Source organism: Amblyomma mixtum, chromosome 4, assembly GCF_055824585.1.
Source record: "Amblyomma mixtum isolate Tamu chromosome 4, ASM5582458v1, whole genome shotgun sequence".
Lineage (NCBI taxonomy): Eukaryota > Metazoa > Arthropoda > Arachnida > Ixodida > Ixodidae > Amblyomma > Amblyomma mixtum.
Window position 1 is genome coordinate 124,961,364 of NC_143015.1, and position 19,567 is coordinate 124,980,930.

At 47.5% G+C, this 19,567-nt stretch overlaps 1 protein-coding gene across 1 annotated transcript in view; it reads left to right on the top strand.

The window, feature by feature from the left end:
• Positions 1 to 19,567, top strand: part of LOC149348159 (glutamate receptor ionotropic, NMDA 2B-like) — a 166,496-nt gene that overhangs the window by 87,975 nt on the left and 58,954 nt on the right. The window contains exon 2 of the mRNA XM_089587967.1: positions 12,460 to 12,618. Coding sequence (XP_089444093.1) covers positions 12,493 to 12,618 — 126 coding nt within the window. The 5' untranslated portion in view covers positions 12,460 to 12,492. The remainder of the gene's footprint in view (positions 1 to 12,459; positions 12,619 to 19,567) is intronic.

Below are 19,567 nucleotides of genomic sequence, written 5' to 3' on the forward strand. Positions count from 1 at the left end.
CACACCTGGCATGTGGTGAAACAGTTAAGCGGTGCGCCACTGCCCTGCGATGAGAGGTGCTTACACCGATGGGGCTTGTGGGACCCAGGTTGCTCTTCCCGAGCAATCAATCGCCAGAAATGATTAATTTAACTGCCACCTCCCATGCTGGGCAGTTTGCTCACAATCCGGTAGGCAGGTTGTGATGACGTCGAAAGGTAATATGACCTAGGTGGCCTACCTGCCACGTAGGTTGCTTCTCTGGGAATTTTATTGCGAAAGCAATACTACTTGCACTTTCACGCCTTTGCCGTGCCGCGGCGGTGACCACCATTGACCTTCATTTCACCTTGATTGCATTAGATTGGATTGAACTGGATTGGATTAAATTATATTAGATTAGATTACATTGGATTGGATTGGATTTGAGTGGAGCGGAGTGGATTGGATTGCAGTGGATTGGATTGGAATAGATTGGATTGGATTGGATTGTATAACCGATGCATCACCACAAGTCTAACCACAAGCACCACCACCAGCTACACTACCAGCTGAACCATGGCGTAGGTACGGATATTGCTTTCGCGATTACCGGGCTTAATCAATCTAAGCCACAGCGAATTTTTCGTAGATTTTTCGCTGACGGGCTACGACGCCGACGACAACGCCAGCTTTTATGCGACTTGAGACCCTTAACGCTAACGCGTAGGAACACTAGGACCTAGGAAAAGAATTTCTTGCATCGCTAAACTGTATCCACTGAAAGCTCCTTTTTGCGGGTCATTGTGTGTTTTTCTCTCTGGGTGACACATGGAAGGCGTTCAGCAAGAACCAACTGGCCCAACTCTCTTCTTTAGTGTTTATGGTAAAGTAGCCATAGCTCATCAAGTGCGGCTAGCGCACGTGTAGCTGTTGTCGCTTCGGCCTGGTGCTGGCAGAAAGGCTTAGAGCTCGACCTCACCTGAATCGAAACAAATTCGATAATTTTTTTTTTTGGTAAGCATGCGGCCAGGTTCTTCGCTCTGTGTGGGGTGAAAAAATTACACAGCGTCATCACCGTTTCCACTTCATGACGTAGTCTGCTCCGTGGACTGATTCTGGCAGGCCAACAGGAACAAAGTGGACACTTAAGGCACACTCTGAAGAGGACCAGTTCCCTAACCCTTATGTCTCTTAGTTCTTTCGCACGTCCCTTGTGGCTCATACTTAATAGCCTTATCTATTTCTGACTGTAGATTACGAAAAATTCCGGTTACAATATGTTGAGCAGAAAATTTAAATGACTGGATTAACGACAAAAGACAGAAAGAGAACAGGGGCCGTATTCTGTAATCTGTATATTTTCCGCTGCTCATTTCGCGTCCATTCGGTCCTGTGTCGACGGTCGCTCAGATACACCGGCTGCTTTCAAGCTTTTGTGGCAAGCGACCCGGTCATTGGGTAGTTGGCGACCGCACTTCACCATTGGCCGCATATCGCAGCCAATGGTCAGGGTCGGTCGCTTTCTGTTGCAAGAGCGCTGCTATGCAACTTGCCATTGGCTGCCTATTGCATCCGATTTTAGCCAGTGGTAAGATCCGGTCGCCAAACAACCAATGGCCGATTCGCTTACCCCAGACAATTGAAAACCGCGGGTGTATCTGAGTGACCGTTGACAGAGGACCGAATGGACGCGAAATGGACAACGGAAAGTGAACATCTTATAGAATGCGGCCCTAGAATAAGTTCCACAACACACGCGAGTTAATGATATTTGAGATCAAGAAGCGGGTATGGGCATTGCCTGTAAGGCTCAGAATAGATACCAGAGGGTCCTTTAGGGAAACGTTATGCATTTTCAGGAATGGTAAGAATAGGAGGAGGTCGGCAGAGAATCCCTGGCTAGAATGGATTCGGAAGTTTGCGGGTATGCGATGCTCGTAGCTTGGTCAGGAGCTGTTCTTTGTTTTGTTTTGCAGAGTGTGCTACACGACATATATGGCAGGGTTAACTGGATGTCAATGGGAGACGAATTTGTCTTGCAGTGGACGTAACGGAGCGGAAGATGATGATTGTACCATGCCTCAAACGGACGCTTTTAGCCGAGGAGAAAGTCCCTCATACTGCTATGGTAGCGACAAAATAATTCACGGTGCAGCCTCGCGGGAGCGGAGGTCATGAACAGCAAGAACATGAAACAAATGTCGTCACGAACAGGACTGCGCAACTAGGGAATGGAGGTTAAGCGGAGCTCTAGCAGTGGACAAGGAGGGGAGAGTGAGCCTAGCTGTAGGGAGCTATGGGGAAACGGGAACGGCCTCAGGGTGAGCAAGCAGGACAGCAGCAGCGGCAGCAGTAGCAATAGCATACAACGCCATGCTCCAATTGCCGTCATAAATCTCGGGGGGTTTTACTTCCACGGCTGGGCACGCTGCCGGAGACACGGACACCACTGCCTGCTGTGTCGCCTTTGGCCGTTAGCTTGTTCACTCGCAACGGAGCAGCAGCCAGAGCATATAAAGCGTTTGGCTCGTGTTGCCGACAGCGTGACCCTTCCTCTCCGCTGTATCCCCCCCTCATCTCACACTTCGTCTCCTACTGCGGGCTTGTCCTCTGCCTTGCCACTTTCCTAATCTCAAGGACACGCTCCGACACGGCACCGGCTCTCTACGCTTTATTATTGCCACTTTTTCGCGTCGTCCTTCATTTCCTTCTGTCTTTCCCAACTTCCTCCCCCGTATCACTCCTCTGGTGCTACTGGGTGTGTAAAAATTAGCCGACTAAAGCCGGCCGCTCGTTATATATCTTGCCTTCATGGCAAAGGAAAGATTAATGACCGCCTAGACTCCGTCGTTTCTTACTTTTTTCTTCACTTGTTTCTCAACCATGCCTTAGACTCGTTACTGGGAGTTCTGTTCTCGGAAGTAAACTCGATGCCATCGGCGAAGTTAAAACTTTTTCTCTCCACCTCGTCGAATGTGCGGAAGGAATGAAAAATAAAGGAGTTATTAATGGCTTTACACTGCCTTCCAGCCTAAGAAAAACCTAGGACGGCCTTCGGCGATGTTTATCATTTTTGAGTAGCGACACTTTATTCCCTGCAAATAAGCTCATTAACTTGATGTTTATATAGGCAGGACTTCTACCGGTGTTACATCTGCTTCGTTCACCCGCCCCGAACAGACGGTAAGCCGAGATGCGTCCTTCAGGACTAGCATGTTACGCCACAGTGATTGTCCGGTTGCAAAAAGAACCATGATGAAAGTGGTTACAGAGATAGCAGCCTAGGGAGCTTTTCTTGCGGTAACCAACGTTCGCTTCGGCGCTACTATTGCATGACGTAATACAGAAACATCGCGGCTCACCTTTTAGATATTAATATTTAATATATAGATGTGTGTTGAGTACAATCTAACATACGTAGCTGGGGCTGTTGAGAGTGTATCAATTTCAGTCATATGATCTAGGATGACCGGTGCACTAAAATAAAGTGTCATGAAGGCAATTAGACATAAAGGCCGTGGTATGTAAATGGGCCATGAAGAATAGACTCCATGAAGGCCATGGACATAAAGTAATGGGCCACAAAGCTTATGGGCCATAAGTGCTTCGGAATAGGTGGTCTCGTGGTCGGTGCGGCAAAATTGCTTGTGTCAGTTCTTGATCGATGAGAATGCTGATGAGTTTGGCTGGTTTTTCATCCTGCTGTAGTCTGTCTAAACGTTGTCTCTGTAGACGCTTCGTGGAATCGAACAATTTTTTTCCTTACGTATTGCTTCCCCATATCACTGCATCGAACACCGCGATAATTGGTTTCTTTGAGTACCAGCTGTTACGTGAGAGGTATAAAGATAACTTCTTCGGTGTTATGCAGCGTCAACCCAGCAGACGGCTTGAAAAACTATTTATTTCCCTTGTAATCACCGAACTGTGTAGGCTAATATAGGAGAAATGCCTCTTCCAGTCACCCCCAATGACCACGCTGCTGCGCCTGTCCTGGCCACATTTCTTCATTCATTCCTTTCCGATGACTTTGAGAGAATTATATGTTTCAAGCTCTTGCTGACTCTGGCTAAAATTCTCTTCCCATGAAGAGTATTAACGACTTTGCGAAAAGTCGGGGTAAAGTGGCGGTTTGAAATTAGGCTCACGAAACCGGCTACATATGTACAGGCAGCAGATGCCGCCAGGGGCTTATCTTCGCCGCCAGAGAGCGCTGCTTGGAGGCGTTCAGCGTTCAGAGGGCAAAATGCTTGCCTATAGCACGTTCTGGGCGTGTTTCGGGCTGAACACGCGATATCTAGCGATAACATTAGGTTAAAAAATGGTCTGGATGTAAGCATGTTCAGTTAAACTCGCAGGATTTCATCGTCACTTCTTTGCCTTCTTGGCGGTAGCGGCTTTGGGAGCTGCGCAACACACAGTTCGGCTATTCTAGACAAGCGTTTCTGGTGGCAGCGGCTTTGGGAGCTGCGGAACACACAGTTCGGCTATTCAAGACAAGCGAAAACGCTTGTCTAGAATAGCCGAACTATGTGTTCCGCAGCTCCCAAAGCCGTTGCCACCACGAAGGCAAAAAAGTGACGATGAAATCCTACGAGTTCAACTGAACATACTTACATTCAGACCAGTTTTTAACCTACTTTTATCGCTAGATATCGCGTGTTCAGCCCGAAACACGCCCGGAACGTGTTATAGGCAAGCGTTTTGCCCTCTTTACGCTGGATGGATGGATGGATGGATAGGAGCGCCCCCTTTGAAACGGGGTGGTGGCAATTGCCACCATGCTCAGCTTTTCTTTCTTTACTATTTTTTTTGTTTATTGTTTGGCAATTCTCATTAAGATTCGCCATCACCTTTACCTACAGTGTCCTACAATTCTAACCTTATGCCACATCTCTGCTTCTCAGCCACCAATCCTCCAATCGCTTTTTGCTAACTTCCACTGCAGATTTATTTACATGACCATTGTTATCTTTAAACCCTAGGGCCTCAGGAAGAGTGACTCTGCCTGCATGGACATCCGGATGGATACCATCACATTTGATTACGAGGTGTTAAGTTGTTTCCACAGATCTACCACACACTGCACATGTGTCATCTTCTTCGCTAAGTTTCTTTTTGTAGCTGCGCGTTCTAAGACACCCCGACCTAGCTTCAACAAGTAGGGCACTGCCTCTTGAGTTATCATAGAAAAATTCTTTCCTGATCTCCCTTTTCCAGTATCGATATAGTTCTACACTATGTTTCTTTTCCACGCCTCGACGCAGCGCTCTCTGGCGGCCAACGTAAGCCCCTGGCGGCATCTGCTGTCCCAGCGCACACGGTCGGGTGTCCCACTTTCTCTTGAATAACCGCCGCTCTGACCCGGCGCATTCCACGTCACTCATCAGTAGCCCGCTGAAGCGGTGGCAGATGGAAAGGAAGGAGCAAAGACGAGACGACCGGAACCGTATGTCTCTGGTTACGTGATCTCTCCGCGCGGGCTATTTCCGGGCGTCTGCCTTTGGCTCACGCTAACCGCCACGTTGCAGTGGTTCAGGTTTCTTGTCCTTGCTCGGCTTTCTTTTTCTTTTTCTTCTGGAGTCTGCTCAAGGAGGCAATCGGAGCCTGCTGCAAAGGCGACCCGAAGCGTAGACTAAAGCGACAGTCTTTCGGCGCACAACTCAGCCATGCGGGCACAGCTACTCAGAGCGCACTTTTTCTTAGCCAAGTGATTCGTACGGGCGAATTACTCATGCCATCTCACCGCCTTTTTTTTTTTTTGGTGCTCGGCTGCTGACCCGAAAGACGAGGGTTCGATCCCGGCCGCGGCGGTTGAATTTCTTTGGAGGAGAAATTCTAGAGGCCCGTGTACTGTGCGATGTCAGTGCACGTTAATGAACCCCAGGTGGTCGACATTTCCGGAGCCCTCCACTACGGCGTCTCTCATAGCCTTAGTCGCTTTGGGACGTTAAACCCCATAAACCAAACCAAACCATCACCGCCTTTTTTCACTTTAGATTTTACTTTGGCTTCTTTAACTTTTTTTTATGAAATGCGGTTAGTGTTGAGCTGTACTCCAAGTGCAGCAAATGGGGTGAGGTAGAAGGCTATGCATGCACCTGTTTCTACGTGAGCTGAAAAAGCTTGAATTTGCCTACTCTATTGAAGCATTCTCTAAAAAAATGGCAGTGGAAGAATAAGAAAACGGAATGTGTATGTTAAACTGAGGGATATTTTCTGTAACCAAATTATTTTAATGTTGAAAAGTACCGATGTTTCGGAGCTGGTTCGGCTCCCTCTTCAGAGATTACAGCAGCGGTCAGGAGCTCCCTGCCACCCCTGAAGAGAAAGCAAAGCCGAGCCGGCAGCGAAACGTCGGGAATTTTTAAAATTTTAAATTGCAGAAAATATTTAACTGTATGTAACGACCGAAAGAAATGAGGAAATGAAGGACGGCGTGAAACAGTGATATTGTCAAAGTTATTCCCAACCAGACAGGCAATTCTGTCGAAACGTTTCGTTCTTAGAATGTGTATGATACATACAACAAATGTGCGGAAATCTATATGCTTTATTTATGTTTTCTCTACGGTTTCTACGGGATTTCTGTATGTGTTTTGCACGATTCTTGTGTGATGTGAATGGCATCAAATACACTTACAGTATGAGTCGCCTGTATAGTCTGTGTAGACCCATATTTTGTATATGGTTTCCGTAAAATGTGTTCAGAAAACGTGTGGGCTTAAGGAAGTCGTCATAAGAAATGTTTCACGAAGGTGCTGATACGGTGATCAGTGGCCGGCGCGAACAGTCTTACGTCGTAATACTTCTCCAGAGTGCCTGCTAGCGCCAAGTGTCGATCATCACATTTTCAGCTGGTTCACTGCTATGACATCTTTCGTGAGCTGTGCATGCCCAATTATTTCGTAAGCAGGGTGTGCCTGTTCGTGTAGTGCAGTGAACAGCTCCAGTAGCATCGCAAGACATCTGTACCAAGGAAATACATATTCCATCATCGCCTCCGTAACGCGAGTGCCACTTGAGTGACACCAGATGCGTGCATGAAGCTGCAAGCGTGCGGTAAAACAAAAACCATGCTCATTCAAACCGATTCAGGCGCAAAGTTGACAAACAATGGAATAGTAATTCAAGGTGTCTAAAAGCTCCCTCACACCTCTGCAGTGCCGTATGTGGCGGTTTTTTTAGTTACCCCCTACAGGATAAAACATGTTTTTATATTACAAAAAGATGGTGCTTTGGTGCCATAATCTCCTCAGTGGCACGAATTTTGTTTCTAGAGGGAAGTTCTTTGCCCTTCTTTTTTAATTATGGCGTAGTCTTACGCGGGTAGCAAGAGTTTTCTTCAATAAAAATAGTGTGCAATAGAATCAGTAATCTGTTGCATGATGGCAGTGTGGCGGTTCCCCGTCGTAGATGAAGCGGAAGTATCGGAAACTTTGAGAACAACGACTGAGCATGGTGTGAGGAGACCGCCAAAAACCTGTCACGTGTTTGATCGCTGAAACAATCCAGCTGGATTCCTATGACAGTAAGCTCATCGCACTTGAAATTTTCTTAGTTATTTAAAATATGCCAAAAATACAGCGATTCTCCGGTTTTGTATAGTACCTCCGAAACTGGCGGCCGCCTGTAAAAGCCGCAGTGGTGACGTCGCAACAGCGCCCCTGCTGTCACGTGATTCAAATCGACATACTCGCGTGGCCGACGGGGTATATCTTTTTGGTACACGCTTTGTCCGCTCCTAGTAAAGAAGCTTTCAGTGCGGTGAAACAAAATGACGAGGTACTGCTACGCCAAAGCCGTCACAACAGCACCCGTAAGAGAGGTACACCTTCGCATAGGTGACTGTGTACGGTGACAAGCTCCGAAGACTGCGAAATCGTTCTGCGGAGCCATCATAACTAAGCCGCATGCCTTTGCCTGCTGACTTTTATAGGAGTTTTTTTCTCTGCGTGGATTACACAAATACTGCAGGTATTTGCGTAATCCACGCGTATTTGTTTGCGTAACCATGCACGCATTTCAGGCGAGGCGGGGAATAGATTTTGCGTTGTTTTTGTTCTCAGGAGCGCAAAGGAAGAGCACTGAGCTTGGGCGGTTATAATGCTTATAATAGTTAATGAATTACTTGTTGGTATAATCGAACATTAGGAGTTTGATTTGCGGCGTTTTTTGCAAATTTCTAAATTTTGTCTCAGTATCCCTTTGAAGGGTAACTGAAGATGTTTTAGAAATCGATCAGTTAGAAATCGATTAGCTTAAAGGTGTCGAATGTGTGCAGCTTGCAGGTAAAGAATGCGAAGGCTCTTTCGGCTAGCATTAGAAATGGTGACGTAATCACTGATTTAAACCGCGATGGCGTTCACTTTTCTCCGCAGCATTCAGCGCCGAATGGTAGGCGCGTGATGACGTCATCGACGGTATCCGTATATTTACAGCTCAGAAGATCTTTCAATGAAGGAAAAAAACCAACGCCCTTGAAGGCAGTGCTTGCGGAGCTTTGTTTGGTTGCATCCTACAACTGATTGCTAGATGCAGCCGAAGGCAGCAGAAATTTGATCTCCCCGTTCGTGACGTCATCATCGAGCTTCTCTGCAGTCCTCCTGTGCTGTGAGAAAAAGCCTGGGATTTATTCATGGATTCCGTTGCCATTTTAAATGCCACCGAAAAAGAAGTTCGCATGCTTGACCTGCAGCCGCAATAGATTAGAATCCTTGAATGTCGTGGAATTCTCAAAAGTTATACAGCTGCTCTTTAACGACGCACGCCGCAACACGCGTGGAAAAAAAAGTAAACTTATAAGTAAAAGGAAAAAATAAGGCAGGATTTGCCTACGGGTATGCCTAAACGTCGTCGAGCGATAGCTCTGGAATCGCTAGAATGTACCTGCTGCTCTTCTTATGTGGCTAATGAGGCAAGCGCGGCTACGCAGCGTATATATGGGCGCTATACGGTGACGTTACGTCACCTGGCCTGACAGTAGCGCCACCTCGAAGGAACACATTTAAGGTGAAAGGCCAAAGTGCAAGACCAAAGGTCAAGGGCAAAGGTCAAAGGGAAAGTCACCATGGAGAACGGGAGGCACTATGGTGTACCTCTGGTAGACATGGTTAGGTAAAATTTTTGGAAATGACCCGGGCCGTTTATGGAGGTCGCCACTTGACGGGCACGCTCAATTTTGGTTGAACATCGGTTTAGGTACCAATCGGCCGAGGTAAAATTTTGGGATTGGCCCGGGCCAAATTTGGAAAAGATCCGGGTAATATTTGGAGATCCCCATCGTGTCGGGCGCAGTGAGTAACGGTTGTACATCTGAGGTTTAACTTAAGGCTGTTGCTAAGCGGCTTATCAAGGTCAGTTAAGGTCAAGGATCACACCGACACGGAGGTCGATTTTTGCATTTAGTAGCGCTATCGTTATAAAACACAGCCTAGCGATGATGGTGATGAAAACGTTTATTAAAGCCACAATGTCTTAGTTGAAGGGAAGGCTGATCCCCACAATGATGAAAAAAAATCCCCCACAATGATGAGAGGTGCACTTTTTGCCAATTGCGCGGCCTTTTGAAAAATCTCATCGAGAGACGCATCCCTGTTCTTCGGTCGCCTAAATATGTTCAACACATACGCACTTCTGCTAGTGCGTTACGTTCGATAAAAGCTGAATAAATGCATGTTCCACCTCAGTTACTAACTCCAGTTCAATTGTCACAGCCGTCGATTAATAAAACTCGATGCGAAGCCATTGAACTCGAAGAACAGGTCCCGTTTCGCTCTCATTCACTATAGAAAGTTTTTTTTTTTCGTTGTGCTTTAAATGCAGCCCCGACCATTGTCTGTGTCGACGCATTGCCTGCGCGTCGTCTGACTTCGTGATCAACGTGGAGCACCAATATTTTATCGGTGCTCCAAGTGGCGGGATTGCTTTAATCCTCCTTCGAATGCGACATTAGCATTTTGTCATATCTAGTGGGAGCGTAATCAGAGCGAACATAGCATGCCTCGGCACTTCGTCCAAAATTGACGCAGCCCGGTCGGAGCGAATTTGAGCTTCCAGCCGCTCATTAAGATTCAAATGGTGTTGTGCTATCTGAGTCGCGCTGAAGCTGCTCCACTGAGCGGGAGCTTGAACTACACCCTGAACGGCGCCGTGACATGCAATGAAAGCTTTGCAATCGTGCAACATATGGAACTCCCGAAACCACCTCAACTACGTTTTTAATTTGTTTCATTACATAATCCTCATTATCATCTTTATAGGCCAAGTTTGAGTTCACAGAAAGCATGCCTGACGTAACACGGCGAAAATTAGAGACTACTCAAAGAGGCGCCGAATTCGCAGATTTGCGAGTGGAGGCATACATTATGGTAGGATTGTGTAACTTATTGGGTTGCTCAAAACTTGCGGGTTACGCAAAAAAATTTAATCACAAGTTCCTATGCCATGCCACAATGTGGTGTACTTCTGGAAAATTCAATACAAGAAACACGGAAATATACACAACTGATATAAAGCTGCTGAAGTAAGCGCTTGGATTTTTCGGCTGTGAAGACATTCAGAATATAATTACAATCCAGAGACCGCCTTTGAACTTTGAGGTCATCACTTGTATGTGCTATTTTTCTGCACAGACCAGGCGTATGCGTCTCCTGCGAGTGAGAAGTAGCCCAGAATCACGGTTCGGGCTATATGGAGAGGTAGCTAGTTTTCATGAAATTTGCTCGGTTGATGATCGTAGGGAATGTGGCAGTAAGTAGGGATCTGAAATTTGGGACAATGCGTGTACTTTCAAGCTTAATGCTTCATGTATGAAGCATGACAGCTTCATGCTTTATTTGAAGCCTGTTCGATGTGCCTGAAGTTAGTGTTCACGAGCTGCGGTGTGATGATCCGCAAAACACCGAAGTCGGAAGCAGCAGTGAGCCCCATGATCATCTTTCGGGCACTTCAGCAAATAGCATCGTGGTTATTATCACTGCCGACTCTTCCTCTTCACTGCAAAATCTGACCAATAAAATGCGTCCTGCGTTCACACCTCCTATTTCCGGTGAACCTAGAAAATCAGTGGGATGTACCCAACGTTCCAAACGCCCGCGGTGGCTTCGAGTGTTCAGCGCCACATAGCAAGTTGCGGAAGTCGGGCGAACTAGAAGTGCTTAGCCAGAATTCCTGTCTTAATTTTGTACACCGCGCGATGCGCATTCAGGTAGGCGCCCTTTAGCTCGCATGTGCAAAGCTTAGAGCATTGCACAATTGCATGTAAAAGCAGACATCCTAGAAAAAAAAAATCAAACTCAAGAGGGCAGTTTTCTCATACGTAAAGGCGATAAATTTGTTTCTCCAACTATCCTCTCGCGATTTCTTTATGGAACACCACACCGCTACACATCGCATTCTACCACCGCACCACATAACGGCGGTGCACAATACGCCGGACCGTGTCACACCGCACTATACGCCACAGCGCAGCACACCACACCACGTACCGTCACACCACGCCATGGCACACCACACAAAGCCTTACCACACCGCACCGTATCACGTCCTCACCACAACACAACACAGCACACCACACACCACATCCCAACAGTGCAGCATTGTCTGGAGTTCAGTACTCTAGATTTTCCACGAGATGTTTCCTAGTCAATACAGCACATAAATGTTTATTCGGCCAGTGTTTCAATATGTTTCACGGAACTTCTAATAAAAAAAAAAAAGGCCCAGGCTTAGCTTGGTTAAGCCAAGAATGCGTTGCATATAGGGCGGCCTTTTTGCGCGAGGTATTGCTTGGCGGCACTCGATTTTCTCAGCAGCTTTTCCTCCGTATCGTATAGATGGATGGATGGATAGGAGCGCCCCCTTTGAAATGGGGCAGTGGCAACCGCCACCATGCTCAGCTGTCCTTTTTTTTTTGTTTTTAAATATTCTCTTTTTTATTTTCTCTTTGTTTTTACGTGGTTTGGTGGCTGCCCGGCCGCGCCCAAGGGCTCAACTGAGTGATTGCAATATGCTACACAAAAGTGAGCAACACAAAGTGGCATTTCTCCTTTGAATTTCAGCGCTAATGAGTTGGCTGTTTTAACGCTGAGGAGATACCTACCAGCCCCTATCAGTCATGCTACACATGCTGCATTCTAATGAGCACTAGACTAAGGCCTGGGTGCGGGTCCCGCATAAAAGTCTGGGATTTAACTCTAGGACCTGCATGGAGCCAGCGCAATACAATAAACAAACAGTCCTAAAGTGGGACTTGGAGTGCCTCGCTCGCACGTTCGTGAACGCGACCTAAACAGGGACGCAATTTAAAGCCCGCTCCAACTGCCGAGCGGCTCATCCTTGAACGCGTAATTGGCTACAGCCGTCGGCGCAGAAAGGCTTTTCTGGGTGGTTTCCCATGTTGTTCTCGCTAGTGCGCGAAACGGGTGGAACGCCGTGCTTCGCTCATTAGGGATGCAAATTGACCACCCTTCGCCCTATGGTGTCGTTGCTTTGCAGTTCCCCGGACGGCGCGGTGCAGACGGCGGCGCGATGCGGGCTGCCGCCCTGTGGGCGGCGGCGGCGGCGCTCGTCACCCTGCTGTCGTCTGCGCTGCTGTTGCAGACGACGCTGCTGCTACCCGCCGCTACGCAGGCGTCGGCCAACTTCGTACAGCAGGCAAGTGGATATTTCAGGCCTTTGGAGTCCACTGACTGCACCTGAAGATCCTATAAAAAAAAAAAAACTAACTTCCAATGAACATTCCACCAAATGAACAAAACCAAATGAACATTCCAAACCCTTGGTTGCATCGGCTGGAAAAGGTACACACCGTATGGTTGCACACTAAACCCGCTCAGTTGTATCAAGGCCTTCTTCAACATCGGCCACTTGTTATTCTTGAACTTCCTTTCTTAGGTTTACCCCGCTGATAATGAAAAGATATATGCCGCCGCGGTGGCTCAGTCGTGACCCGAAGACTTCTGACCGGTGACCCGCTCGGCTGCTGACCCGAATGGCGCGGGTTCGATGTCGAATTTCGATAGAAGCGAGATTATAAAGGCCTGTGTACGATGTCAGTGCACGTTGAAGAACCCCAGGAGGTAAAAATTTCCGGATCCCTTCACTATGGCGTGCCTCATAGCCTGAGCCGCTTTGGGACGTTAAACTCTAATTAACCAATGAACCAACCAAAAGATATACTTCTATATACATGGCTATGCACACAGTGTACGCTATCCGGGGCCAAGTATTCAGTACTCTTTAAAAGATATGGGTTATCTATGGGCGAGTAATCCGGGATGTGGGCTCGACATAGGTTAGAGGCTGAAGACACGAATTTAAAGACATGAGATAAAGATTGTCATCAGCTAAGCATTGCAGTGCGGATGCCACAGAAGTGTTGCCGCGGTATGCCGAAGAAAAACTGGGTCTACGGTAATCTTGTGTGCAAGGTTTAGACTGCACATCTGCGTGAAAAAAAAAATAAAATACAACATCCCCCACTTATGTCAGCAGCGACCGGTGGACATTGCCACTGTAAATAGGACTGCCACATAAGGCGAACTTTTGAGAGCCAGGAAACGCACTCGCAACCAGCAAGCATAACTCTAGTGTGTTCGACGTTTACAAATTCTGGAAATCTTTGGGCCGGCTGTTCGGCCGCATGAAGTGGGCGAGCTATTTTACTGTACCACTGTGAACACCGCATGTCGAAATCTGGCCGTTACTTATTACCAGTTTCCAGAGGCTACTAGAGGCCAGTGACATTGAACGCCTAATATAGGCACTGATGTGAGCCGTTTACGGTTCACGGCATGTTTCGAGCATTAGTGACTAGTGTTTTTTATTTCTGCTGCAGTCGACGGGACAGCCTGCAGGCTTTTAAAGTTTAGACGAAACTGTGTGCAGAAGCACAAGCAGTCGGAAATATGCGTTATAAAAGCAGGAACGCCAGGACGTAGACCGAAAAAACCACAGACAAGCGCTTCTCTCTACGCCCCGTCGTTTCTTTCGCCGAGGCGTTCCTTTTTACCTTTCATGGGCGCTAACGTCCCAAAGCGACTCAGTCTGTGAGGGACGCAGTGGTGGACTTTCGCCATGACGCATAGTGAATTAAAGGCACGTAGTGATCGTGCCTGCCAGACAAGCTGATGCCTTTCTTGAGCCGAGCGATCTCCATGCGCTCTGATTAACGTGCGTTCTCACTATTGATGAAAGGGCTCGGGAAAAAAATCGAGAATTTTTGAAAAAGCGTTTTTTCCGATGTTTTCCCGAAGAGTGAAAAACAGGAAAAAAAACCGGACATTGTCTAGGGGGATCATAAAAGAGGTATGGAACAATAATCTCAGCGATCATTAAAAGTCGGATGGCTACGTCAACAAAATAAAATTTGAAAAAGTGTGCTTCATTCAGGACGAGGCTAGACTTCCAAAATATCTGCAAAATATTTCGTGGTTCAGCCACGTAAAAAGCGCGAAACCAGGATGAAACAAAAAAAGGCATATGGCAACACTACCGCTGACTTCCAACTGCATTTCTTGCTGAGGCACTATTTAAGTATTGACAACTTACGAATGCGAGTACACCAATCGTGCCTCAGTGAGAAATACACAGAAGTCAGCGGCAGTGTTGCTGTGTGCCGTTCCTTGTCCCGTCGTTACTTCGCGCTGTTTGCTTGGCTGAACCCCGAAATATTTTGTAAATATTCTCAGCTTCATTGTTTTATTTGGCGCGGTGAGTTTCTGAAAGCGTACACTACAGGATATTACTTCACTAGATTGGCTTCTGTGGAGATTGTAACCACGCGGGATCCTCGAAACACGCTCGCATAGAGACCGAACAGACCACCCTCAGGTGACCACTTATCGCACCTTCCGTTCTTAGTCCGCATGGTCCTTCTTTGCCTCACCAGGGCTGTGAACACATACTCCACCAAGTGGCCCTCTTTGGGAATCCAGAGCACTAAACAATATGGCATGCATGTGACCAAGAGTTCATACAAAGCATTTTAGGTGTCACACTTCGGATGTACCTGAATATAAATGATTGCAAATATTGTAGTTGTGAGTATCTTCCATATATTTCCAATATTCTTGGGAAAAGTATGTTTGTTCCTCTTTTTTTTCTGTCAGCATTTAAAATTTCCGGAAATTTTACACCTGTAATTCTGACCGGCGTTCGTATGAAGGCTTTCTCCTTGCGCCTATGCTCAATCTCACTTCTCGAAGCCGACTGGAAGATACGAGTACGTGGCAACCACTCCTTGACGTGCGTGGTTTGGTTGTGAGCGAGTGAGAATGGCACGCTTGTATGCTCCTAGATTCTACGCAGCTGGACCAAGCAATGATGTCTAGTCTACGCTGAAGGATCGTGCCTGGATCACTGGGCCACCTCCAGTGCCACGCACTTAATGCTGCTTAAAATGGCGGCAGAGTCCACCCATATAAAAGACTATTCCTCACAGTCGATCGACGTTGCTTCGCAGAACTGCGCTGTGTGCATTCGAAGTGATGTAAGAGTGACAAGAAATGAAGAATGGGTAGGGGGCAGTTAGGTAAAAACGCCAGTAGAGCGTATCCTATAGCTGAAATCGGGGACTCAGTAACTCAGGGGACGATTTGCAAAACATGATCCATCACCCAGAGAATGGCGGGTCTAAAAATATATCTGCAAAAATCTAAAGTAATATTCGATATTCTCGGATGAGCACAACAGTATAAGATTAGCAGCTAAGATTCGCTGCTGTTAGTATCAGGGAATACATTTGCTTAAGCCAGGTAGTAACCGCCGACCTGTACCACTAGTTTTACTGCGTTCGCAGTTTAGGGGGCGAAAAGCCGTACCTTGTGTGTGTGCGCGTGCTTGTGTCTGTTTATGATTTATGATATATGGGTGTTTAACGTCCCAAAGCGATTCAGGCTCTGAGGGACGTCGAAGTGAAGGGCTCCGGAAATTTCGACCACTTGCGGTTCTTTAGCGTGGACTGACATCGCACAGTACACGGACCTCTAGAATTTCGCCTCCATTGAAATTCGACCGCGGCGGCCGGGATCGAAAGTGTGCGTGTGTGCTTGTGTGTGTGCTTGTGTGTGTGCTTGTTTGTTTGCTGGTGTGTGTGCTTGCGCGTGCGCGCGTTAGCTCATCATGCACAGAAGCACCCGGACCGGATGGTGTAGGGGGGCGGCCATGAAGGCTGTATGTTTAGGGGTGTTAGGTTGTGCGGTGCGACGTGCGTGGTACACGCCACCGAGGCAGCCGACGACACCACCATCTCGCAGAAGAACACGTATATTTTATCACTGTAAAAGGCAGGCACGAAAAATTAAAGAGAAAGGACGAAGCAACGAAACAGCTCGGAGAAGTCGGCACGACGGCAGGTGGTTTTGCATAAATTATAATCGAACTACTCGCAGGAGGTGCCGCTACTGGCTCGCGCGGCGCCCAGGTTGCCCCGACTGCTGCCAGAGCGGCCGTCGATGGAGTATTCTTTGTGTTTACTGTTTTTCTATCCCCACAGGACCGTCCTCGGCGTGTGTTTTGAATTACGCTAAAGTAAAGAGGAAAAAAAAATAAAACAGAATGTTGGAAAAGAAAGAAATGACAGCAGTATTTTATGGTTAGTGCCCGTTGAGCCTGACGAGTTTTTCGAACTTTGCGTGCTGTGTTCTTCCCTTGTTCGTTGCATTTCTTCGCTAGCGCGGGCCACGCGAGGCAAACAATAGACAGTCCCCAATAAACAGATGCATGCAAATTTTCGAAGCGGGCAGCATACGATGCGGAAAGCGATACGCGAGACAGCGAGGCGCGAAGCACTGCGAGCACGCTATCGGGAGCAATTGATGCGAGCAAGCGTTGACTTTCTGCACGCATAAGCAGAGAAGCACTTTGAGAGCGTGCGAAAAGTTTTTCGTGGCTCATTACAGGCAGGGTAACGCCATTGCATTTATGACCGACAAATTATTTTCATTGCAATAAGAAATAAGAAAAGTACGCAACAGGCAGTGTAGAGATCAATGGGCGAGGGCTAGGGTTTGGAACTATTCGCATATCAATTTCCGCTTATCGCCGCCTGCAGCGATGGGCAGTGTGGAAACAATGCCCTGCCCACCATTATGGCATCTGTGATGTAACGTACAAGCCATCTGTAGCGAAAGGTTACAGAGAAAGGCGTGCAAAGTATAGGAACGAATAAACTGCATTGGCAAATTCCCAGCGGGTAATGACACAACACAAATGGCCGTTTCGAGGTCGTATATTGCTGCTATCTATGTGATGAAGCGACAGCTTTGTCTCCGCCGCAAGGGCGGAGGATTCGAAAGGCAGAATGTGCGCGATGAGAAATGTTTGGTTGACGCAGAAGCTATCCGAGTCACAACACTGCAAGTAAACAACCGAAAGCCCTCCCCCCCCCCCCCCCCCCCCATACTTTATGAGCCCACATACATACAGTTATGGCATAGGCCCCAAACTTTCTGCGGCGTAAACTTTGAAATTCCATGAATTGATCCTGGAAACTCCGCGGGAGATATTAAATAACGTGTTAGAATGCACCTCACGTCCTATTCAGAATAGGGGGAATTCTTTTTTGTCCTCTAGCTTTTGTACGCCGCAAAAGCGACCATCGCTGCCGGCTTTAGAGCCAATATAAGAAAGCAGCTTTTTAGTGACCTTCGGGCAAAGCATGCCGCGTGGAAAGTGCAAAGGGGTAGGCGGATATGAATATGGAAAGAAGTCGGTGTGAATCGTTGAAAAAGAGAAGACATTGAAATATTTGGGACGCCATTCCATTTTTAGAGAGAGGGAGAGCTAATTAATGAAAAACAGTGATTTTAGCTGTTGTGAATACTGGCTGACATACTACTCTGCGTAGGGGAGGGAATGGTGGAGTTAAGATGAAAGAAGGGTGTTAGAAATGAGCGGCGGTCATTGAAGAGGGTTGCAACGCAATAGTTCACTGCATGATGGCTTCATTGGATGAGACCGAAGTTATGTTCGGTGCATGTGCAGTGGGGTGATAAAGTGTTCGGGCAAGTTTGTCTAAAAGACCAATAGCATCTAAAGAGGAAAATAAGAATGTCATTGCACGTCGCTGCTGTCTGTAACAGCCTAAATGACCTAATATAGAGTCCACTGTGAGTGACACTTGGTAACGGACTGCATACATTGTTCATGGTGCGCACGTTCGTTGGCTTACGCTAGATGTTCGAAGAGAATGTGAAATACAATCTCAATTGAGCCGGAGTTGTCACAATACGGACTGTCCATCCACACCATCCCATTCCATCCTATCTCGTCCCGTCCCATCCCATCCTGTCCCGTCCCGCCCCATCCCATCCTATCCCATCCCATCCCATCCCACCCCATCCCATCCCGTCCCATCCTATCCCATCCCATCCCATCCCATCCCATCCCATCCCATCTCATCCCATCCCATCACATCACATCCCATTTCATTCCATTCTTTCCCATACCATCCCATTCCATTCTATTCCGTCCCATCCCATTCCGTCCCATCCCATTCCGTCCCATCCCTTCCGTCCCATCCCATTCCATCCCATCCCATCCCATTCCATTATATTCCGTCCTATTCCATCCAATCCCATTTTTATGCAAGTTTAGTGAAGCCTTTCCTACACACGCTTCCCCGTCTTCAAGATTCACCCCTGTCCTTATATTCTGGCAAATAATTAAAGTGACTATGACGAAAAGTAAGCGCGCAAGAAGAAGGGGACAACCGGGAGAGAGACACGACAAAGCGTTAACTTGCTCTGAAGCTCTGATGTTCCGAAGCCAACACAGAAACAAAAGAGAACTGAACGCATGCGGAAGCAGGAAAGCCATTTCCTTATTATCAACGACCAACTAGCCCAAGAACCAACCTTGTTAATTGAAATGATTCATATTTCCATCGTACCGTTTTTCCTACTGATATCCGTAACAACGAGAGCATAAAAAAATAGGATGTGGTTACTAATAGAGATTTTCGCGCAAGGTGCTTACATCTTCGACTTTTTTCCAATAGCGTGGAATAACGGGAAACCAGAGGCCTCAGTTGTCGCACAGACCCGCCCTGGATAGGGATCTTTCACAGCGAAAAGCTCTACTCTTCCCATGCTGAGCCTGAAGGTCAACTGGCTCTTAGATTTGACCTCTAACAGAAGGCGCGTGACGTGTGGCTATGACGTCATGCCATGTGACTCGCCGACGCTACAGCTGCGGAATCCACGTCCGCCGCTGCGCCGACCACCGCTCTGGAAGCCCGCTCTTGCACTTGTGGCACATGATGCATCACGTGATTTGCTCTCTAACGGCAGTGCTTGCTGACAGAGCTTTCGCTCTGTGTATCATCGCTCTGCTGAGTTGAGCCGCAGCCACTTTTTTGGCTGGTGGCAGCAGCATGAGGCCGGAGTTTCACGAGCCCCCATACAAACCACATCTTGGTGCGTGCGGACAAAGATCGTAAAATCGGTAGCGAACCCATGTCCTGGACTGGGCTAGTTGGACCGTAATCCTCGAGCGCCCGGGTGAAAACAATTTACCAGAAGGAGTGAAACATGCAGCACGACACTAGACTCTCCAGCAAATGGCGGATTTATTCCCAAATGAACATTAAATACAGACGTAG